Here is a 25,251-nt window from a genome sequence, read left to right as displayed (position 1 = left end):
TAGGATAAAGAGATGTAAAGATTACTACGAGATTCTGGGGACCAGTAAAGATGCCTCCGATGAGGATCTGAAGAAAGCTTACAGAAAACTGGCGTTGAAGTTCCACCCGGATAAAAACCACGCACCCGGAGCAACTGAAGCCTTTAAAGGTGAGTTTTGGAGACTTGTTTATCCAGGTAAAGTTCCTTAGCCCTATGAACGTAAGAACACAAGAAATAGGAGCTGGAAATAGGCCATTCGGCCCCTCGAGCCTGCTGCACCATTCAGTGAGAAATTGGCCATGGTTGTTGTTTAAGTTCCCACTGGTGTTTTGATTTGGGCTTGGAGAGGGCGTGGTGTGAAGAATAAGTAGAAGCAAGTCGGTACTTAGTAACAGGAGGGCGCTTCCAGAAGGAAGGGCTTTCCTTTGTCTTTAGCATTAATTGGAAGCTAGAGCAGTTGGAGACCGGATTCTGAGGAGTGAACAGCTCTCAACTCTGCCAGGAAAAGCAGGACAGGAAAGGGAGTTACAAAGGTGTAGGCTTCCTCAGGGGCAAGTTACAGTTCAGATAACCAGGGAATTTGGACAGAAAGACTGTCTAAGTCTGGAGTTAAGTGAACAGAGACCAAGGTATTGTTCAGAAGAATTCACGGAAGAGTAGGACAGTAGACTTCAACGGTAGATTTCGGTAGGTGTCATTTTAGTACCTTCTGGGAATCGAGTTAAAGGAATTGTGAGCAGTTTTCACAGCAGCCAAGACAAATAAATCCTAAAGTGGTTGGTATGAACCCTGGAGTGATTTGCCATTAAAAGTGGAATGGAAGCTTTGTTTAAAAGTGTCACTTGTAAAACCTGGACTGGATTTCGGAATGCAAACTGTCACAGGAAAGCATAATTGAAAGAGAAGATTTCAAGGCATGTTTTTGAGAGTGGAATTTGGAAAATCTCATGTGGCAATCCAGAGGGATTCTGAGGAGAAAACCACAGACGTTAACTTGGGTTCAGAGCGGAATGTGTATTTGTCCACAGTCATCTTTTTGTATTAATGAGACCATTGTAGATTAGGATGTACTTTGTAATTCATGTTTATCTTTAAATCTGTGTGTATTTGTTGAGTGAAGGCGTATTATATTATAATACAATTTTTCCATGTTTAATAAATGTTTTATCTTGTTAAAATTAATAAGCGGTCCTGTAACTCTGTCCCTCCATAACATTTACTTTTATAAAATATGATCTTTTGAGCCAGGGTTCCATTCTGGGATCTTCCCGTCCTGTTATTTTCATAGAATTCATAGAATTTACAGTGCAGAAGGAGGCCATTCAGCCCATCGAGTCTGCACCGGCTCTTGGAAAGAGCACCCTACCCAAGATCAACACCTCCACCCTATCCCCAATAACCCAGTAACCCCACCCAACACTAAGAGCAATTTTGGACACTAAGGGCAATTTAGCATGGCCAATCCACCTAACCTGCACATCTTTGGACCGTGGGAGGAAACCGGAGCACCCGGAGGAAACCCACGCAGACACGGGGAGGATGTGCAGACTCCGCACAGACAGTGACCCAAGCCGGAATCGAACCTGGGACCCTGGAGCTGTGAAGCAACTGTTCTATCCACAATGCTACCGTACTTTGCTTGAGCCTTCACTATAGAGGATACCAGTAATATCTCAGAAGCGGCTATAAACCTGAATCGGGAAGGGAGAGAGGAATCCGGGAAAATTAAGTCACCAGAGAAGTAATACTGAGGAACTTGTTGGGGCTGCTGGCTGACGTGCGCCCGTGTCCTGACGGATTTCATCCTAGGGTCCGAAAATAAGTTTTGTGTCAGATAGTTGAAACGTGGGTTTTAAATTTTCCAAAACTCTCTAGGTGAGGGGCTGTCCCATTTGATTGGAAGATGGCAAATGTAACTCCATTATTCAAAAAGGAAGGGAGGCAGAGTGGGAAACTACAGGCCAGTTAGCTTGACATCTGTCGTCGGGAAAATGTAAGAAGCTATTACTAAAGATATTATAAAAGGGCATCTGGATAAGCTCAAGGTAATCGGGCAGAGTCAAAATGGTTTTGTGAAAAGGAAATCATGCTTAACTAACCTATTGGAGTAAATAACCTGTGCTGTGGATAAAGGGAAGCCAGTCGATGTACTGTACTTAGATTTCCAGAAGGCATTTTTTAAGGTGCCACATCAAAGCTCATGGTATAGGGGGTGACATATTGGCATGGATAGAAGATTAGCTGATTGAATGGAAGTAGAGATTAGGCATACATGGGTCTTTTTCAGGTTGGCAAGATGTAACAATAGGGATCAGTGCTGGGGACTTGGCTGTTTACCATTTATGTAAATAACCAAAATGAAGAGATTAATGAGTTGGTGGCCAAATTTGCTGACAACACGGATAGGTAGGGAAGTAAATTGTGAAGAGAAAATAAGGAGACGACGGAAATGTATAGATAAGTTAAGAAAGTGGGCAAAGATCAGGCAAATGGATTACGTGGTAAAATGTAAAATTCTCCACTTTGGCAGGAAGAATAAACGAGAAGCATATTATCTAAGTGGTGAGATTGCAGAGCTATTGAAGTGCAGAGGGATCTGGGTGTCCGAGTGCATGAATCACCAGAAGCAAATGCAGCAAGTAATTAGGAAAGGTATCCTTTATAGCGAGGGGAATTGAAATACAAGTGTAGGGAGGTTATATTTTAGTTGCACAGGAAACTGGTGAGGCCACGTCTGGAGTATTGTGTACAGTGTTGGGTGGTCGTATTTGAGGAAGGATGTAAAAGCAGTTCAGAGGTCGTTTACCGGACTAATACTTGGAACGGGCAGGTTGTCTTATGAGGAAAGGTTGGACAGGCTGGGCTTGTATCTATTGGAGTTTAGAAGAGTAAGAGGAGATTTGATTGAAACATTTAAGATCCTGAGGGGTAAAAGCAAATTACTGCGGATGCTGGAATCTGAAACAAATACAGAAAATGCTGGACAATCTCAGCAGGTCTGACAGCGTCCGTGGAGAGAAAAGGGAGCTAACGTTTTGAGTCTGGATGACTCTTTGTAGAAGCTAGCTGCTGAGAAGATCCTTCGGGGTACTGACGGGGTGGATGTGGAGAGGGTGTTTCCCCTTGTCAGAGAATCTAGTACATGGGGTCACTGTTTAAAAATAAGGATCGCCCATTTAAAACAAATGGGGCGAAACCTTTTCACTGAAGTCTTGTTAGTCTTTGGAACTCTCTTCCTGGCAATGGAAGCGGAGTCCTTGAATATTTTCGAGGCAGAGCAAGGTAGTTTCTTGGTAAACAAGGGGCTGATGGGTTATTGGGGCGTGACATTTGGTTATTCTCAGATCAGCCAGGATCTTAATTAAATGCTGGAGCAGGCTCGAGGGGCTGAATGGCCCACTCCTCCTTTGTATGTCCGTAAGAAATATCTCCTCATCTCTATCTTCAATAGAACATAAGAACTAGGAGCAGGAGTAGGCGACTGGCCCCTCGATCCTGCTCCGCCATTCAATGAGATCATGGCTGATCTATTGTGGGCTCAGCTCCACTTTCCGGCCCGAACACCATAACCCTTAATCCCTTTTTTATTCAAATAACTATCTATCACTATCTTAAAAACATTTAATGAAGGAGCCTCAACTGCTTCACTGGGCAGGGAATTCCATAGATTCACAACCCTTTGGGTGAAGAAGTTCCTCCTAAACTCAGTCCTAAATCTACTTCCCCTTATTTTGAGGCTATGTCCCCTAGTTCTGCTTTCACCCGCCAGTGGAAACAACCTGCCCGCATCTATCCTATCTATTCCCTTCATAATTTTAAATGTTTCTATAAGATCCCCCTGCATCCTTCTAAATTCCAACAAGTACAGTCCCAGTCTACTCAACCTCTCCTCATAATCCAACCCCTTCAGGTCTGGGATTAACGTAGTGAATCTCCTCTGCACACCCTCCAGTGCCAGTATGTCCTTTCTCAAGTAAGGAGACCAAAACTGAACACAATACTCCAGGTGTGGCCTCACTAACACCTTCTACGATTGCAGCATAACCTCCCTAGTCTTAAACTCTATCCCTCTAGCAATGAAGGACAAAATTCCATTTGCCTTCTTAATCACCTGTTGCACTTGTAAACCAACCTTCTGTGACTCATGCACTAGCACACCCAAGTCTCTCTGCACAGCAGCATGCTTTAATATTTATCATTTAAATAATAATCCTGTTTGCTGTTATTCCTACCAAAATTGATAACCTCACATTTGGCAACATTGTATTCCATCTGCCAGACCCAAGCCCATTCACTTAACCTATCCAAATCCCTCTGCAGACTTCCAGTATCCTCTGCACTTTTCGCTTTACCACTCATCTTAGTGTCATCTGCAAACTTGGACACATTGCCCTTGGTCCCCAACTCCAAATCATCTCTGTAAATTGTGAACAATTGTGGGCCCAACACTGATCCCTGAGGGACACCGCTAGCTACTGATTGCCAATCAGAGAAACACCCATTAATCCCCACTCTTTGCTTTCTATTAATTAACCAATCCTCTATCCATGCTACTACTTTACCCTTAATGCCATGCATCTTTATCTTATGCAGCAACCTTTCGTGTGGCACCTTGTCAAAGGCTTTCTGGAAATCCAGATATACCACATCCATTGGCTCCCCGTTATCTACTGCACTGGTAATGTCCTCAAAAATTTCCACTAAATTAGTTAGGCACGACCTGCCCTTTATGAACCCATGCTGCGTCTACCCAATGGGACAATTTCTATCCAGATGCCTCGCTATTTCTTCCTTGATGATAGATTCCAGCATCTTCCCTACTACTGAAGTTAAGCTCACTGGCCTATAATTACCTGCTCTCTGCCTACCTCCTTTTTTTAAACAGTGGTGTCACGTTTGCTAATTTCCAATCCACCGGGACCACCCCAGAGTCTAGTGAATTTTGGTAAATTATCACTAGTGCATTTGCAATTTCCCTAGCCATCTCTTTTAGCACTCTGGGATGCATTCCATCAGGGCCAGGAGACTTGTCCACCTTTAGCCCCATTAGCTTGCCCATCACTACGTCCTTAGTGATAACAATCCTCTCACGGTCCTCACCTGTCATAACCTCATTTCTATCAGTCACTGGCATGTTATTTGTGTCTTCCACTGTGAAGACTGACCCAAAAAACCTGTTCAGTTCCTCAGCCATTTCCTCATCTCCCATTATTAAAACTCCCTTCTCGTCGTCTAAAGGACCAATATTTACCTTAGCCACTCTTTTTTGTTTTATATATTTGTAGAAACATTTACTGTCTGTTTTTATATTCTGAGCTAGTTTACACTCATAATCTATCTTACTCTTCTTTATAGCTTTTTTAGTAGCTTTCTGTTGCCCCCTAAAGATTTCCCAGTCCTCTAGTCTCCCACTAATCTTTGCCACTTCGTATGCTTTTTCCTTCAATTTGATACTCTCCCTTATTTCCTTAGATATCCACGGTCGATTTTCCCTCTTTCTACCGTCCTTCCTTTTTGTTGGTATAAACCTTTGCTGAGCACTGTGAAAAATCGCTTGGAAGGTTCTCCACTGTTCCTCAACTGTTCCACCATAAAGTCTTTGCTCCCAGTCTACCTTGGCTAGTTCTCTCATCCCCTTGTAATCTCCTTTGTTTAAACACAAAACACTAGTATTTGATTTTACCTTCTCACCCTCCATCTGTATTTTAAATTCCACCATATTGTGATCGCTCCTTCCGAGAGGATCCCTAACTATGAGATCATGAATCAATTCTGTCTCATTACACAGGAAAAGATCTAGGACCGCTTGTTCCCTCGTAGGTTCCATTAGATACTGTTCTAGGAAACTATCGCGGATACATTCTATAAACTCCTCCTCAAGGTTGCCTTGACCGACCTGGTTAAACCAATTGACATGTAAATTAAAATCCCCCATGATCTCACTGCTGTACCATTTCTACATGCATCAGTTATTTCTTTGTTTATTGCCTGCCCCACCATAACGTTACTATTTGGTGGCCTATAGACTACTCCTATCAGTGACTTTTTTGCCTTACTATTCCTGATTTCCACCCAAAAGGATTCAACCTTCTCGTCCATAGCACCAATGTCATCCCTTACTATTGCCCGGATGTCATCCTTAAATAACAGAGCTACACCACCTCCCTTACCATCCACTCTGTCCTTCCGAATAGTTTGATACCCGTGGATATTTAACTCCCAGTCGTGACCATCCTTTAACCATGTTTCAGTAATGGCCACAAAATCGTAGTCATTCACGATGATTTGCATCATCAACTCATTTACTTTATTCCAAATACTATGAGCATTCAGGTAAAGTACACTTATGTTGTTTTTTTTACCTCTGTTTTGAATCTTAACATCTCCAGTTTTATTCCTTTTAGTATTACTGGGCCTATTCACTGAGCTCCCCTCAGGCACTGTACCTTGTACTGTCGCCCTTTTTGATTTTTGACTTTGGCTTCTCTGCCGTACACTTTCCCCCCCTTACTTCCTTTTGCTTCTGTCCCTGTTTTACATCATTCGAACTTCCTGCATCTGTTCCCATCCCCCTGCCATATTAGTTTAAACCCTCCCCAACAACCTCGAGCAAACAGCCCCCCTGAAACATCGGTTCCAGTCCTGCCCAGATGCAGACCGTCCGGTTTGTTCTGGTCCCACCTCCCCCAGAACCGGTTCCAATGCCCCAAGAATTTGAATCCCTCCCTCTTGCACCATCTCTCAAGCCACGCATTCATCCTATCTATCGTGACATTCCTACTCTGACTAGCTCGTGGCACTGGTAGCAATCCTGAGATTACTACCTTTTTGAGGTAAAACTTTTTAGTTTAACTCCTAACTCCCTGAATTCAGCTTGTAGGACCTCGTCCCGTTTTTTACCTATATCGTTGGTGCCTATGTGCACCACGACAGCTGGCAGTTCACCCCCCCCCCCCCCCTCCCGGAATGTCCTGCAGCCGATCCGAGACATCCTTGACCCTTGCACCAGGGAGGCAACATACCATCCTGGAGTCTCGATTGTGTCCACAGAACCGCCTGTCTATTCCCCTTACGATCGAGTCCCCTATCACTATAGCCCTGCCATTCTTCTTCCTGCCCTGCTGCGCAGCAGAGCCAGCCACGGTGCTATGAACCTTGCTGCTGCTGCCTTACCCTGGTGAGCCATCTCCCTCAACAGTATCCAAAGCGGTATATCTGTTTTGCAGGGAGATGACCGCAGGGGACACCTGCACTGCCTTCCTACTCTTGCTCTGTCTTTTGGTCACCCATTTTCTATCTCCCTCAGTAACCTTCACCTGCGGTGTGACCAACTCGCTAAACGTGCTATCCACGACCTCCTCAGCATTGCGGATGCTCCAAAGTGAGTCCATCCGCAGCTCCAGAGCCGTCAAGCGGTCTAACAGGAGCTGCAACTGAACACACTTCTTGCACGTGAAGGAGCCAGGGACAGTGGACGTGTCCTTGAGCTCTATATCGCACACAAGGAGCATGACACGGGTCTGGGATCTCCTGCCATGTCTTAAACCTTAGGTAAACTTATACAGCTACAATTTTTTAAAAAACGGATGAAAAATAAATAAATTAGACAATGAAAAGAAAAACTACTTACCAGGGTTAAAAAGCACCTCCTCCCCACCCAGCTTCGAATTCCCAAACTCACTCTTGGTTGTGCCTCACGCTGGCTGTCTTCTCTGGCTCACTGAGAGAACTCACCCAGGGTCTCAGATGCTCCCTGGTTCTCTCCCTGCAGATTAACAGTTACAGGCCAGAAGAAAGAGAGAGAACAAAACAGTAGAGAAAAAGCACCTTCTCCCACTCAGCACCGAATTACCTCACTGCACCAAATTACCAAGTTCCAACTTCCCACTCTGGTTGTGCCTCACTCCAGCTGTGTCTTCTCGACTTGCACAAAGCTCATATGGGCAGCACGGTAGCACAGTGGTTAGCACTGCTGCTTCAGAGCTCCAGGGTCCCAGGTTCGATTCCCGGCTTGGGCCACTGCCTGTGCAGAGTCTCCTTGACTTGTTCCACTTCGTTCTTTCTCTGGTATCACAGGCCTGGACATCCGAGGTCCGATTTCATGTACTTTAAATCCTTGAAGGGGAAATCATTTTAGGGCAATGGGGAAGGGGGGGGGGGCAGAGTAGGGGAGTGGATCTAATTGAAGAGCTCCACCAAGGAGCTGGTAAAAGGGCATGAAGCAGAATGGAACCTTTCTGTGCTTTATAATTCTGTGATTGTACAGCGCGTCTACATTCGCCCAAAACGTCTTGTCTGTGTGTCTATCACAAGCTAAATGCAGAACTTCCTCTGACTGAATATTGCAAAGCTCTTAAACCACCCCCCGTAACACTAGGCAGCAGAGTCCCATTGGCGTTTACTTTCAATTCTATATCATTGTTGATGTTGTACCTTCTCCACGTGGAAATGTGCAATATTTCTTCACCCGAAACATCACTTCACTTCCTCACATTCAATCCTTTACCAAAATTCCCTAAAATGGACTTTACACTCTTGCTTTACAGCTGATAGCGACTGTAATCCTGTCTTCTAGAACTATGCCCCCACCCTCCCCAGCTGTGTTCCCCAAAATCGGGGCCTGGCTATGTGTCGTTCCCCCACCCCCAGGGCCCAGCTGTGTGTGTCCCCCTATCCCAATCCAGCTGTGTGTGTCTGTCCCCCTCGCCCGTCTGTGTCGCCCACCTCCTTTGTAAAGCACATTTCCAATTAAGGGGGAACTTACATAGAACAGTACAGCACAGAACAGGCCCTTCGGCCCTCGATGTTGTGCCGAACAATGATCACCCTACTTAAACCCACGTAACCCGTATACCCGTAACCCAACAATCCCCCCATTAACCTTACACTATGGGCAATTTAGCATGGCCAATCCACCTAACCCGCACATCTTTGGACTGTGGGAGGAAACCGGAGCACCCGGAGGAAACCCACGCACACACGGGGAGGACGTGCAGACTCCACACAGACAGTGACCCAGCCGGGAATCGAACCTGGGACCCTGGAGCTGTGAAGCATTGATGCTAACCACCATGCTACCGTGAGGCCCCTACTACCGTGAGGCCCCGAACTTAGCGTGGCCAATCCACCTACCCTGCGCATCTTTGGGTTGTGGGGGTGAGACCCACGCAGACACGGGGAGAATGTGCAAACTACACACAGACAGTGACCCGGGATCGAACCTGGGACCTCGGCGCCGTGAGACAGCAGTGATAACCACTACGCCACCCTGCCATCCTCGGAGACATATTTGGGGGTTATCGTTATTTGGGGGTTCTGAGCTTTGCTTACGCTGTCACGTTGATTACAAAGTCACAATCCATAGGGAATGGACAGCAGCGGTCTTTCGCACTGATCATAACAAACAATCTGCATAAAGTTAAATAAGCTAACGTTTTTAAAAATAAAGATATTAAAGAAATAACGTTCATTTTAATAGTGTCTTTCACAACATTGGTTCGCCCCAAAGCACCAATGACGTGTAATCACTGTTGTTCTCTAGCAGAAAGGGCAACCGCTTTGTGCATAGCAGGCGCCCACGAACAGCAATGTGATAATGACCAGAATGACTTCTGTAAATATTTACTGAACATGTTGAGGGAGAATTGGTGTCAGAACGCTGAGGCAAACTCCACTGCTCTTCAAATTGGTGAAATGGAAGTTTTTTGTGCACACTTTGATGGGTTCTCATTGCTAGTTTCTAATCTCTCTCTCTCTCTCTCTCTCACTTCAAATCGGTAGCAATTGGAAATGCCTATGCTCTACTGAGTAACCCAGCGAAACGTAAAGACTACGATCAATACGGTGACAGCCAATCTCCTGGTAACTACCAACATGGAGGCTTCGAATTTCACCGGAATTACGAATCGGACATTACCCCAGAGGATCTATTTAACATGTTCTTTGGAGGAGGATTCCCATCAGGTACAATCCAAAATGCATATTTTTAAAAATGTAGTTACACCAATTACAAAGCTGTGTGTGGGCTGACATTATTTCTTCTTTTTTAAAATAAATTTAGAGTACCCAATTATTTTTTATTCAATTAAGGGGCAATTTAGCGCGGCCAATCCACCTAGCCTGCACATCTTTGGGTTGTGGGGGTGAGACCCACGCTGACACAGGACGAATGTGCAAACTCCACACGGACAGTGACCCGGGACCGGGATTGAACCCAGGTCCTCAACTCTGTGAGACAGCAGTGCCAACCACTGCGCCACCGCGCCACCCTTGTGCTAGGATTATATCTTTTGAAGAATAAATAAGAAAAAGTCTCTCTCTCTCTTTCCGTGCTAGATTATTGGATTTATTTTATGCTACTGTGATTGTTCAGTTCTTTATTTATTTATTCTTTTAGGAAATACACAACCATATAGCAATGGAAGAGCAAGAGCATCTCATCAATCGTCCCACAGAGGGGAGAGAGAGGAAGAAAGGGCTGATGTATGTATCTAGGTCCAATAAACTGCCCCCCAAGGTCATTGGCAAATATGAGATTTACAAATTTGCAATTACGCTTGAAGTTGATTAAACTTTATATAATAGTAATCTCAGGACCGCAAGGAACTTCAGAGAGTCGTGAATACCGCCCAGTCCATCACACAAACCTGCCTCCCATCCATGGACTCCATCTACACCTCCCGCTGCCGGGGGAAAGCGGGCAGCATAATCAAGGAACCCTCCCACCCGGCTTACTCACTTTTCCAACTTCTTCCATCGGGCAGGAGATACAGAAGTCTGAGAACACGCACGAACAGATTCAAAAACAGCTTCTTCCCCACTGTCACCAGACTCCTAAATTACCCTCTTATTGACTGACCTCATTAACACTACACCCATGTATGCTTCATCCGATGCCAATGCTTATGTAGTTACATTGTATACCTTGTGTTGCCCTATTATGTATTCTCATGTATTTTCTTGAATTTTGTTTAATTCCCTTTTCTTCCCATGTACTGAATGATCTGTTGAGCTGCTTGCAGAAAAATACTTTTCACCGTACCTCGGTACACGTGATAACAAACAAATCCAATCCAATCTTTATAATGTCACAAGTAGGCTGACATTAACACTGCAATTAAGTTACTGTGAAAAGCCCCTAGTCACCACATTCCGGCGCCTGTTCGGGTACACAGAGGGAGAATTCAGAATGTCCAATTCACCTAACAGCATGTCTTTCGGGACTTGTGGGAGGAAACCGGAGCACCCGGAGGAAACCCACGCAGACACGGGGAGAACGTGCAGACTCCACACAGACGGTGACCCAAGCTGGGAATCAAATCTGGGACCCTGGCGTTGTGAAGCAACAGTGCTAACCACTGATGCTATAAAGAAAATGGAAGATGCGTTTCAAAATCACCAGACATCCCAAAGTACTTTGCAGTCCGTGAAGTATTTTGAAGTGAAGTCACTGTTGTAATGCGGGAAACACAGCACAGCAAGATCCCTCATGATGTTTTGATCTAAATTATGTATTGCTTAAGGGATAAATATTTGACAGCACACCGGGGAGAACTCCCCTGCTCTTTGAGAAATCAGTCTTTTGATCTACATAGAAGTAGTTATGGGGGACAGGGAGGAAAGTGAGACTGAGCCCACCTCGGACCAGTCATGATTTATTAACTGGTGGATCAGGCTCGAGGGACGAATGCTCTGCTCGTGTTTGTTGTGTTCAGATGAAATAGTGCAAGAGAATCTTTTACATCGGTTTCTGAGAGCAGATTGGAAATTGATCTGATTGAATTATATAAGGTCCAGAGGGGACTTGACATACGGATTAAGAGCAGGAGTAGGCCACTCGGCCCATCGAGCCTGCTCCGCCATTCAATACGATGGTGATAACCTTTCACCCCCTGGTTAATGAAGAATCTGGTATCTAGCTCTGCCCTAAAAGTATTCAAAGATTCTGCTTTCACCGCCTTTTCGGGATGAGAATCCCACACTCGCACGCCTCGGAGGAAACATTTCTCTTTGTCTCCATTTTAAATGGCCAGCCCCTTATTTTTAAACAGTGACCCCTAAATTCTCCCACAAGAGGAAGCATCCTCTCCACATCCACATCCGCCCTGCCAATACACGTCGGGATCTTAAATGTTTCGATCAAGTTGCCTCTTACTCGTCTAACCTCCAGCGGATACAAGCCCAGTCTGTCCAACCGTACCTGCTCATTCCAGCTATCAGTCCGGTAAACTTTCTCTGGACTGTTTCCAAGGCACATGCATCCTTCCTTAAATAAGACCAATGCCATACTCCATGGACAGGTTGGATCCTGAGAGGCTGTTTCCCTTTGTGGGGATGTCTAGAAGCAGGGGTCAAGAGTTCACAAATTGGGGGGGGTCTCCCATTTCAGATGGAGGTATGGATAATCTCTTTCTCTTGGCATTGTAAGTTTGTGGAATCTCCTTCCCCGGAGAGCATTGTTGGCTGGGTGGGTCATTGAATAGCTTCAAGGCTAAGTTGGATTTTTGATCAGCAAGGGACCCAGGGAGTAGTTTGTGTTTGTGTGTGTGTGGGAGGGGATAGAGAGAGAATGGGAATATGGGGTTGAGGCCACAATTAGATGCTGGACCAGGATCGAGGGGCTGAATGGCCTGCTCCTCTCAATTCTTATCCTTGTCGCTTTCTGCGAAACCGTGCTAATATAGGAACAGATAGTTCATAGAATTTACAGTGCAGAAGGAGGCCATTCGGCCCATCAAGTCTGCACCGGCTCCTGGAAAGAGCACCCTACCCAAGGTTAACACCTCCACCCTATCCCCATAACCCAGTAACCCCACCCAACACTAAGGGCAATTTTGGACACCTAAGGGCAATTTATCACGGCCAATCCACCTAAATGGCACATCTTTGGACCGTGGGAGGAAACCGGAACACCCGGAGGAAACCCACGCACACACGGGGAGGATGTGCAGACTCTGCACAGACAGTTACCCAAGCCGGAATCGAACCTGGGACCCTGGAGCTGTGAAGCGATTGTGCTATCCACAATACTATCGTGCTGCCCCTTTTTGTCCTGTGTCTGATCTAACTGTGTACATGCAAACATTTAGTGGTGCGATTGAACCTTGAGGAAAGAAATAGACCTTTCCAAATGTTATAATGCAGTGGAACAAGGAAAATTAACCACATATTAATTTTACTCTCCTTTTATCTTCCAGGGAGGATTTTCAACATTTATACAATTGATGCCGATTATTGTCTTGGTCCTAGTGTCCGTTTTAAGCCAGTTGATGGTAACTACACCACCGTATAGTCTCTACTACAGAGCGTAAGTATTGCTGACCACATTTAACAGGTCCTTTAATTCAGTCTAGTCTTAAGGCAGTTTTTTTTCTGGTCAGGACCTTGCTCCAAATTTAACTCCAAATAAATGTGATGGAGGTTTTTTGTTTGTTTGCATATTGTTAGCTGAATGCTAATTGGCTCCTTATTGGGAGAACATTCATTGTAAGCAATTAATAATAATCTTTATTAGTGTCAAAATCTACACTCTCATAGAAGATCCATATCTCATAGAATTTACAGTGCAGAAGGAGGCCATTCAGCCCATCGAGTGCACCGTCCCTTGGAAAGAACACCGTACCAAAGCTCCGCCCTATCCCCATAACCCAACCTAACCTTTTTGGACATTAAGGGCAATTTAGCATGGCCAATCCACCTAACCTACACATCTTTGAACTGTGGGAGGAAACCGGAGCACCCGGAGGAAACCCACGCAGACACGGGGAGAACGTGCAGACCCCACACAGACAGTGACCCAAGCCAGGAATCGAACCTGGGACTCTGGAGCGCTGAAGAACTGTGCTAACCACTGTGCTACTGTGCTTTTTTTTTTATAAATTTAGATTAGCCAATTATTTTTTCCAATTAAGGGGCAATTTAGCGTGGCCAATCCACCTACTCTGCACATTTTTTTTGGGTTTGTGGGGGCGAAACCCACGCAGACACGGGGAGAACGTGCAAACTCCACACGGACAGTGACCCAGAGCCGGGATCGAACCTGGGACCTCAGCGCCGTGAGGCGGTTGTGCTAACCACTAGGCCACTGTGCTGCCCTAACTGTGCTACCGTGCTGCCACCAGTTCCTGTGGTATCATCCTTGACGGGATGTTCCTGGAGAGTCTGGGACTAGAAGCAGCTCGTTATTACCACGTTGATTCTGGTGTTTAGTCAGCAATAACAGAATGTAGTAGCTTTTGGTTGTTTGCCAGGCTTGAGGAAACAGCCAAGTTAACTTCAACCACTGACTGTGAGGTTTACTTACTGCCTGACACTTTGAGAAGAAAAAAAGATCAGAAATAGTAATGGGCATTCTATGCTTTATTTTGTTTCAACATGTGCAACTACATCTGTTGCTGTGTTCGACGATATTCCCTTCATAAAATAAAATAAATCCTGCATTTATACAGCATCCTGCTAACCTCACAATATCCCAAAGTGACCTAAACCCAATTAAATACTATTGGAGTGCAGTCACTGTTGTAATGTAGGAAACGTGACAGCAAATTTGCACACAGCACAATCCCGCAAAATCCGACAAAGGACAGGTAACCTGTTTTACTGTTGTTAGTTTAGGGACAGATATTGGCCCAGGGCACCGGGGAGATCACTCCTGCTCGTCTTCAAAATACCACCACGGGAACAGGCCCTCAATTTGCAATGTCCCATCTGATAGACAATGAGGCACTCTCTCAGTACTGCACCGGGAGTGTTGGCCTGCATTATGTATGTGTTCCCGTCTGGGGAGTGAGACTTGAATCCACAATCTTCTGACTTTGCTGAGAATGCTACACTTGACACGCGCGAGCTGAGCAGGGCTCGAGACAGTCTGTGATGGGACTCACTCTTTGGTAGCTTTCCTATCATTGGGGATCTTTCAACATCTTTCGGTTAGCACTGCTGCCTCACGGCGCTGAGGTCCCAGGTTCAATCCCGGCCCTGGGTCACTGTCCGTGTGGAGTTTGCACATTCCCCCCATGTCTGCGTGGGTCTCACCCCCACAACCCAAAGATGTGCCGGTTAGGTGGAACGACCATGCCAAATTTATAATAATAACAATCTTTATTGTCACAAGTCGTCTTACATTAACACTGCAATGAAGTTACTGTGAAAATCCCCTAGTCGCCACATTCCGGCGCCTGTTCGGGTACACAGAGGGAGAATTCAGAATGTCCAAATTACCTAACACCATGTCTTTCAGGACTTGTGGGAGCACGCGGAAGAAACCCACGCAGACACGGGGAGAACTTGCAGATTCTGCAGACAGTCACCCAAGCAGGGAATCAAACCTGGGATCCTCGAACTGTGAAGCATCAGTGCTAACCACTGTGCTACCGTGCTGCCCAAATTGCCCCTCGATTGGGGGGAAAAAAATGATTGGATACTTTAAATTTAAAACAAAATCTTTCAACGTCTTTTTATATTTCCTTCAAGGAAAATCTCTCCCCTTCTCGACGCCTGAAACTCTATTTCAAAGTTCCTTTATTTGAATTATTTCATTACTCGGTTATTTGATGCATTAATTTTCCATGTTGAAAGCTTCTCCCTCGTGTCCTGCCCGATGTTTATCCCTTAACCAAAATAACACATATTTTAAAGAAACGCATCATCTGGTCATTATCTCGTTGCTGAAAATGGCTGCTGACGTGACAGATATTCACGTTTCACCGACTGTATTGGGATGACCATCTGGTCATAAATATGCTGTAAAAATGTCCGGCTTTTGGTAGCCTGAACACCGATTGCGATTCGCTCCACTGAACCACTTTTAACTTGACTAACTGGGTTCCTCTGCGTGTTGCAGGGCGATGGAACACACTGTCAGGAAGCAGACGAGTAACTTGAAAGTGGTATACTACGTCAACAAAGACTTTGACAAAGAATACACGGGTGTGACGTTACAAAAAGTAGAAAAGAGTGTTGAAGAAGATTATATAAACAACCTTCGAAATAACTGCTGGAGGGAAAGACAGGAGAGTAAGTTGTTTGAACTTATCTTTGGGATAGTGATTCTTCAGTGATATCTTTTGTAGCATGTAGACCCCCCATATTGTAGAGTTTGAGGCACTGTAGATTAAGTAATCCTAATGGAGGGATATTGTTTTTATGTTCTGGTTGGAAATTGCAGTTTTCGCTATCGATGAGTATCCCGCAGTGATATCAGTTAATACCTATTATGTAACATTACTCTGAATTCCCAGTCCTTTCATACCAGATCTCATTGGCTGTTTGCTAGTGGGCAGCTTACCCCCAAGGTAACTCGAGATGGAGAAGTCCACGGACGACCCCTTCAAGTTCTCTCCTTCCTCCACCTTGGGGAGGAGGTCATTAGATTTCTGCTGGACATGTCTATCGGGTGAGGGATAGAACCTCGATCCCACCAACTCTCAGCACATTGCACTGACTGGATTCCACACACTGGGAAAAGCTCAAAAAGAAACAGCAAGTTCCCGCTAACGTAAAATTTCTTTCAAACCCTTTCTTCGCATCTTGATCGCCTGATCCATCCTTGGAAAGTTGTGCGGTTGGGAATTATTTTGGTTTCTACTGCTTGCTTTGTTTTTTTTTGCACCAAGAGGTTTTATTTAAAACCCGATTCACGATGGTGACTGCTCAATCCCATGGCAGTGATTCCCAGTCACGTCGCAGTGTGGCCTGACTCCCCACACTTCTGCCTGACCAGTCTCTGGGACTCTGTTCTCTAGAAAATACAAGCTTGTGAGGTGACCTGATAGAGGTCTTTAAAATTATGATGGGAGTGTTAATGGTGACTATGGGTGATTCTTGATTCCCTTTTGTTATTTGTTTATGTTAACATGCGGGCAGTTTGGGGGTTGGTGGGAGGATGGGATTGTTGTTGATATGGGGATTCACATTATATTCGTTACTGCTTATTGTCTATTTTTGGTGGGTGCTAATGTGGGAGAAAATGCGAAATTAAAGTATATATTTTTTTTAATTATGATGGGCTTTGACAGAGTTGGTTTGGAGACGATGTTTCCACTTATGAGGGAAGCCAAAAGCAGAAGGACACGTTTGCACAATAATATACAAGGGAAGGGAATATTCAATGTGTGGTAGGATCCTAGGAAGTACAGAGGATCCGAGGTACCTTTGTGTGTGTGTATCCAGAGATCCCTGAAGCCAGCAGGACAGATATAAGTTGGTTAAAAAGGCACATTAGATACTTGCCTTTATTAACCAAGACAGAGAATATAAGAGCAGGGAGGTTATGTTTACATTACCGTATACATTGGATAAAAGCAAATTACTGTGGATGCTGGAATCTGAAACGAAAGAAAAAATGCTGGAAAATCTCAGCAGGTCTGGCAGCATCTGTAGGGAGAGAAAAGAGCTAACGCTTTGAGTCCGATGATTCTTTGTCAAAACATTTTCCAGCATTTTCTCTCTCTACTGTGTACATTTCTGGTCGCCACGCAATCGGAAGGAAATGATCGCAATAGGCTTGATTTGATTTGGATTTATTGTCACGTGTACCTAGGTACAGTGAAAAGTATTGTTCTGTGTACAGTCCAGGCAGATCGTTCCATACATGAAAGACATAGGACATAAGAGAGGGTGCAGAGGCGATTCACCAGGATGTTGCCTGGCCTGGAACGTTTCAGCTATGAAGAGAGACTGGATAGGGTGAATTTTCTATTCCTTGGAGCAGAGAAGGTCGAGGGGGGACCTGATTGAGGTGTATAAAATTGAGGACGATAGATAGGGTGGATGGGAAGAAACTTTTCACCTCAGCGGAGGGATCAATAACCGGGGGCATAGGTTTAAGGTCAGGGGCAGGCGGTTTAGAGGGGATTTGAGGGAAACCTTTTCACCCAGAGGGTGGTGGGAGTCTGGAACTCGCTGCCTGAAGGCGTGGTAGAGGCGGGAACTCTCACATTGAAGAAGTATTTAGATGAGCTCTTGAAATGCCAGAGTACAAAAGGCCACCGACCAAGTGCGGGGGAAATGGGATAGGAGGTGCTTGATGGTTGGCAGACACGATGGGCCAAAGGCCCTCTTTCCATGCTGTAAAATCTCTGACTTTCTATTGGCCAATAAATCCAAAAGGCAATTCGGGAGAAACCACTTTGCTTCTGTCTGTGTGGAACTCGTTACCACCCAATGACCAAGGGAAGCTAGGTCTGCCACGTAGGAGTTTAAAAAATTATTCCATGGGATGTGGGTATTTATTGCTCATCCCTAATTTGCCCTGAGCTAGGGGGTCTCTCAGCCTCTGCAGAGGCAATTAAACCACATTGCTGTGGGGCTAAGTCACGTGTAGGCCAGACCCGGTAAGGATGGGGCAATTTCCTTAATTATTGATGGGATTTTACAACAATCGATGATAGTTTCATGGTCACCAACATTGCGACCAGCTTTCAATTCCAGGTGAGATTTTATAAGAATCCCGACAGTGCAGAAGGAGGCCATTCAGCCCATCGAATCTGCACCGGCCCTCTGAAAGAGCACTCTACCTAGGCCCACTCCCCCGCCCCCATCCCCACCTAACCTACGCATCTTTGGATTGCGGGAGAAACCGGAGAACCCGGAGGAATCCCACACAGACGCGGGGAGAACGTGCAAACTCCGCACAGACAGCCACCCAAGGCTGGAATCGGACCCGCGTCCCTGGCGCTGTGAGGCAGCAGTGCTAACCACTGTGTCACCGTGCTAGTGATATTAATTGAATTTAAATTCCACCTACAGCCATGGTGGGATCTGAACCCACGCCCCCAGGTTATTAGTCCAAAATCTCTGGATTGCTAGTCCGGTGACATTACGACACCGTCTCCATTGTTGATGGGGTTAGACGAAGGGGAGGCTCGTGTGGAGCATAAATAGCAGCAGCTTAGCAGTTGAATCCAGTGGCCTGTTTCTGTCCCATTAGTTAGTTGTGTGATACTACCGAGATCACCGGGCTAAGCAACCCATACCCCATATCTTGTCAAATGTTTTCTCAACATCCACTGTTGCTGGACTCTGTACGATAATTATGTTACTTCCTCTATCCTTAAAGAAAATGACTACCTTTACGCGTCGAAGGTGTACAGAGACGACAGACTTCGGAAGAAAGCTGAGCTCATGAGAATGGAAAGTTGTGAAAAGCTGGCAAGACTTAACGATCTGTATCGAGGAGGCTGAGGCAGCCGGCCAGGATTTTGCCCTTGAGTCAAATGTTTTGTTGTGCAGGGAGACGTTTTGATCTATCAGCGTTTTAAAATAAATGATAAATCGAAGTCTTGTAACCGAGTTTTACCTTGAGAATCCTCAGCTGTCACCCTGTTTGACTGTTTACACCGGCGCCTGATTGGTTCTGGCCAATGTGCTCTGCAGTGTGTGTGTGTTTCAAATCCCCTACACTTTATCGTATACAATACAGTGTATTCTAGATTAGCTTTTTAAAAAAGCACATCCAATCTAATGCAATTAATGTCAGTTGTAACAAGGTGTAAATGACTCAAAAGCTGTCAGGTTTTTAATTTCAAAGTTGCCTTGCCTGTGTCGAAGTTCACCCAATGGCCTGGGTTGCAACAGGTACACACAGTTTGAGCAAATAATCCCAGTCCTTAGCTGCTTGTCCATCGTCGTTTGAAGAGACTTCCCTGCTAGCAACTCTCATTGAAAGTTTTGTACTTTTAAAGATATTTATTAGCTATTTCGAGATAACACCATACAATTCCAGTACTTTGTTAACAGTGAGCTGGGTTTTAATGTCTCGACATTTTAGAAACATTCCCATTTTTTTTTTTCTCGTTCTGAAGAATTGTTCTGGCAAGATATATTCACTGACATTTTTATCATTCCTATTAACTGAACAAGGTAAGCAATCGAGTGGTATATTGACATATTCCTTATATTAAGGATAATGTGAAAATTCTTGGGATCAATCTCCACTGTTGCATGTATAGTGGTATAAACTACTTGATTTCTGTGAATATTGTATAGTTGTGCAGTAATTCTTTAAAGCGCAATTTGTTTGTACTGTTCAAAAAAATATATATAATGACAATGTATATACGGTTTCAAAGGAATCGCATTTGAATATTGTGATGTCTGGGTTGTGGGAGACAGAACGAAGAGGGTGGAACCAAAAAAAACTCACCTCGAATAATCCTTCCAATGGATTAGGCTAAAGGAATATAAAGCTGATTCGCATGGCGGTGAATTACGAAGAATCGGACAATGTTCACCTTTTCCTCATGCGTCCAGTATCAAAGTAACCCATCTGATTAGCAATGAATTGTTGTCAATATATCATTTTATGCCCTGGATTATCCAATCAATACTGTCCCAGGTACTTGAATTGTGACGGTGCTGATAGAGTAACCTGCTAAAAATTGTGAATATATAATAGCACCAAATTTAATTTAATTCAGTAAACATGGCTTAGTTTCTATTGTAAATTTGAATTGCTGATTGTAATATATATATTTAATGTATCCTTGTCTTAACCTACATCAAATAAAAGTTATTTTAACCGTGTAACCTGGATGACTTGAGTTGAGGCCACATTTTTTATATTTAGTTCCAAGCTCTCACGGCGAGCTTTCGTGTCCACTGAAGTTTCTGTAGAATCCGTACAGGGCAAGAGGCCTTTCGACCTCGACCTAGCCCAACTTCCCTACCCTATCCTCGTAACTCCATAATCCCACCTAATTTGCCAAGTCTTGGGACCGTGGGAGGAAACCGGAGCACCCGGAGGAAACCCAGGCAGACTCCACACAGACACTGACCCAAGGCTGGTATTGAACCCGGATCCCTGGTGCTCAGGCAGCAGTGCTAACCACTATGCTGTCATATCACGCTTCATCCAAAGTGGCTATTTTATCTTCCTCCATTCATGTCTTGGGTTTTTCACTTTAGGAACAGGCAGAGGCCATTCAGCCCCTTGAACCTGCATTAAGTTGCATCGTGGCTGATGGCCATCGCAACTCTATTTATCTGCTTTTGTTCTGTAACCATAAACCCCATCAAAAATGCATCAGGTTTCAGTTAAAGGTGGCCTTCCATCAGAAATGAACTCTTGGGCAGCACGGTGGCACAGTGGTTAGCATTGCTGCCTCACGGCGCTGAGGACTCGGGTTCGAATCCCGGCCCTGGGTCACTGTCCGTGTGGAGTTTACACATTCTCCCCGTGTCTGCGTGGGTTTCACCCCCACAACCCAAAGATGTGCAGCTTAGGTGGATTGGCCACGCTAAATTGCCCCTTAATTGGAAAAAAATAATTAGGTACTCTTAATTTAAAAAAAAAAGAAATGAACTCTTGTTTCTCTTTCTGCTACTGCTGCTGCTTGGACCTGAGGATTTCCAGCAGGTCTATTTCAGATTTACAACATCCACAGTATCTGCGTTTCAAAAAGCAATCTATCTCGGACCTGAAATTTTCAACTGGACCCCACCGACCAGCCTCAAAAGCCTTTTTCAGGGGGGGGGGGAGGGGGGGGTCCAGATTTCCGCTCCCCTTTGAAGCAGTGCTTCCCCTGACATCGCCCCTGAACAACCTGGCTCTAATTGTAAGCTTGTGCCCCCTTGTCCTGAGGACATGGTGGGCTGTATAAGGTCGCCACCCCACTGTAAGGAATGCCCTGCAGGCGGGATAATTAGGCTGACGGTGGGATTCCTGGCCCCTCGCTGGAGAGGATGTCCAGCCCCGGGAGCTGTGGGCCAATCCGAGTGACTGGCAGCTCCAGCAGTCCCAGCAGCACCAAGACTCCATTAAAGTGGCCGTTGCTCTAACTGACCAGTCCCAAGAAGATAGCCCATCCCAGAAAAGGTGGCAAAGATGTATATTTTTTTTGTGCTGCGTTGGTTGGTCTAAATGGGCAGAAATGTTGGCGACTTTTACCCTGGTTGGTGGTGGGTGGAAATACTTTGGGATATTTTACTGCAATAGGCTAAATCGGAGATTGACAAAGCTTACCCAGCGCCACACCCTGCTGAGACCAGCCAAGTGCCCAGGGAGAGCCTGAGACTTTCCTGCATTGTGATCTTTCAGCCACAGTTACTGATATACAGCAGCTTGGTGTGAAATGCTGCCATGTGCATTGAGATAACACACTTGCATTTATACAGCGCCTTTTAGAATGTCCTAAAACACTTTATTATGAAATACATTACAAGTGCAGTCACTGACATAGGAAACACAAAAACTAATTTGCATGCAGCATGCACCGACAAACAACAATGTGACAGGAACCGGATAAATGGGTTTTACTGATGCCATTAAATAGAAAAAAATTAGAACTCCCAGGCTCCTCTTCATAGTAAGGCGATGGGATATTTTACCTGAGGAAACAAAACATGCCCCTCATACAGACAATCGTCAATACCCGACCGTGAGGCCCTCCCCTTAATATAGACACTCAGCACTGACCCTCTGACAGTGCAGCACTCCCTCAGCACTGACCCTCTGACAGTGCAGCACTCCCTCAGTACTGACCCTCTGACAGTGCAGCACTCCCTCAGTACTGACCCTCTGACAGTGTGCACTCCCTCAGTACTGACCCTCTGACAGTGCAGCACTCCCTCAGTACTGACCCTCTGACAGTGCAGCACTCCCTCAGTACTGACCCTCTGACAGTGCAGCACTCCCTCAATACTTTTTTTAAAATTTAGAGTACCCAATTATATTTTCCAATTAAGGGGCAATTTAGCGTAGCCAATCCACCTATCCTGCACATCTTTGGGTTGTGGGGTGAAACCCACGCAGACACGGGGAGAATGCAAACTCCACACAGACAGTGACCCAGGGCCGGGATTCGAACCCGGGTCCTCAGCGCCTTAGGCAGCAATGCTAACCACTGTGCCACCGTGCCGCCCTCTCCCTCAATACTGACCCTCTGACAGTGCAGTGCTCCCTCAGTACTGACCCTCTGACAGTGCGGCACTCCCTCAGTACTGACCCTCTGACAGTGCGGCGCTCCCTCAGTACTGACCCTCTGACAGTGCAGCACTCCCTCAGTACTGACCCTCTGACAGTGCAGTGCTCCCTCAGTACTGACCCTCTGACAGTGCGGCACTCCCTCAGTACTGACCCTCTGACAGTGCGGCGCTCCCTCAGTACTGACCCTCTGACAGTGCAGCGCTCCCTCAGGCTGACCCTCTGACAGTGCGGCACTCCCTCAGTACTGACCTGTGATAGTGCAGCACTCCCTCAGTACTGACCCTCTGACAGTGCAGCACTCCCTCAGTACTGACCCTCTGACAGTGCAGCACTCCCTCAGTACTGACCCTCTGACAGTGCAGCACTCCCTCAGTACTGACCCTCTGACAGTGCAGCACTCCCTCAGTACTGACCCTCTGACAGTGCGGCACTCCCTCAGTACTGACCCTCTGACAGTGCGGCACTCCCTCAGTACTGACCCTCTGACAGTGCAGCACTCCCTCAGTACTGACCCTCTGACAGTGCAGCACTGCCTCAGTACTGACCCTCTGACAGTGCAGCTCTCTCTGTTGCTTGCCATTTTAACACAAGACCCTGCTCCCATGCCCACATGTCTGTCCTCTGGCTGCTGCAATGTTCCAGTGAAGCTCGAAGCAGACTGGAGGAACAACATCTCATCTTCCGGTTAGGCATGCTGCAGCCTTCCGGTCTCAACATCGAATTCAACTTCAGATGATTGGCTCAACCCCACCTTGACCCATTTGGTTTCATCCCATTTCATTTCAACTGTCTCTTACCATTTCTTTCTTTCTTATCTTTATATTTAAACCCCCTCCAATATTATTCACCTTTCCTTACCCCTTCTGCCCTTTGCTTCCTTCCCCCCCCACATCTCCACAGTTCACCCTCTGATGTCAGTTTCTCTGCTGCTTGGTCTCTCTCACCTTTTGTCCTCTCCGGGACTGCCATTAGCACTCTTTCCCCTTGGTTTCTGTGGCCATGAGCACCCGGTTTCCCTGTGGCTATGACTCATCTCTCATTCTCACTCCACAGTATAAATATTCCCCACATTCCCTGACTGTTAGCTTTGACAAAGAGTCATCGGACTCGAAACGTTCGCTCTTTTCTCTCCCTACAGATGCTGCCAGACTTGCTGAGATTTTCCAGCATTTTCTCTTTCAGTTCAGATTCCAGCATCCGCAGTAATTTGCTTTTATCCTATTTATTGACTACAACTCAGCCTTGAACACCATTATTCATACAAAATTCATCTCCAAACTCCTTGGCCTGGCTTCGGCTCCTCCCTCTGTGACTGGATCCTGAAATTTCTAACCCACCGACCACAATCAGTAAGGTTAGGCAACAACACCTCCTCCACGATCATCCTCAACACCGGTGCCCCACAAGGCTGTGTCCTCAGCCCCTACTATACTCCTTATACACCTATGGCTGTGTGGCCAAATTCCCCTCCAACTCGATTTACAAATTTGCTGATGATACCACCGCAGTGGGTCGGATTTTAAACAATGGCGAGACAGAGTAATAGGAATGAGATAGAGAATCTGGTGAACTGGTGCGACGACAATAATCTCTCCCTCAATGTCAACAAAACGAGGCAGATTATCATCGACTTCAGGAAGCGTAGTGGAGAACATGCCCCTGTCTACATCAATGGGAACGAGGTAGAAAGGGTCGAGAACTTCAAGTTTTTAAGTGTCCAGATCACCAACAGCCAGTCCTGGTCCCCCCATGCCGACACTGTAGTTAAGAAAGCCCACCAACTACTTTCTCGGAAGACTGAGTAAATTTGGCATGTCAGCTACGACCCTCCCCAACTTCTCCAGATGCACCATAGAAAGCATTCTTTCTGGTTGTATCACAGCTTGGTATGGAGCCTGCTCTGCCCAAGACCGCAGGAAACTAGACAAGGTCGTGAATGTAGCCCAGTCCATCACAGCCTCCCATCCATTGACTCTATAATTCCCTCTGCCTCAGAAAGGCAGCCAGCATAATTAAGGGCCCCAGGCACCCCGGGCGTACTCTCATCCACCTTCTTCCATCAGGAAAAAGATACCAATGTTTGAGGTCACGTGGACTTGACCAGCTCAGACACGTGATCGAAGTCATGGCTCCACCCCAAGGATCACGTGGCCCCCCGTAGCCCTACCCCCTCAGGGCACTTTCCAATCATGTGACGCCGAGGATCGGGCACGCTCCCCAACGTGACGTTGAATGACGTCCTATGATCATGTGATGGCAGCGCGGAGACCCGCCCCTCTGCGGGCATGTGACCGGGAGGCTGGCCCCGCCCAGCGGTGCGTCACCGAGAGCTGGCCCGGGCCAGCG

At 46.0% G+C, this 25,251-nt stretch overlaps 1 protein-coding gene across 2 annotated transcripts in view; it reads left to right on the top strand.

Moving 5' to 3' along the window:
- dnajb14 (DnaJ heat shock protein family (Hsp40) member B14) overlaps positions 1-20,513 on the top strand; it is a 49,717-nt gene extending 29,204 nt beyond the window's left edge. For both annotated transcript variants that reach the window (XM_038792808.1, XM_038792809.1), the window contains exons 3-8: positions 4-149; positions 9,762-9,944; positions 10,378-10,463; positions 13,178-13,287; positions 15,823-15,995; positions 19,039-20,513. In XM_038792808.1, coding sequence (XP_038648736.1) covers positions 4-149; positions 9,762-9,944; positions 10,378-10,463; positions 13,178-13,287; positions 15,823-15,995; positions 19,039-19,163 — 823 coding nt within the window. In that variant the 3' untranslated portion in view covers positions 19,164-20,513. The remainder of the gene's footprint in view (positions 1-3; positions 150-9,761; positions 9,945-10,377; positions 10,464-13,177; positions 13,288-15,822; positions 15,996-19,038) is intronic.
- Positions 20,514-25,251: the final 4,738 nt, after the last annotated feature.

This window comes from Scyliorhinus canicula, chromosome 3, assembly GCF_902713615.1.
Source record: "Scyliorhinus canicula chromosome 3, sScyCan1.1, whole genome shotgun sequence".
NCBI lineage: Eukaryota > Metazoa > Chordata > Chondrichthyes > Carcharhiniformes > Scyliorhinidae > Scyliorhinus > Scyliorhinus canicula.
The sequence above is the reverse complement of the archived record's forward strand: the minus strand, read 5'-3'. Positions and strand labels throughout refer to the sequence as shown.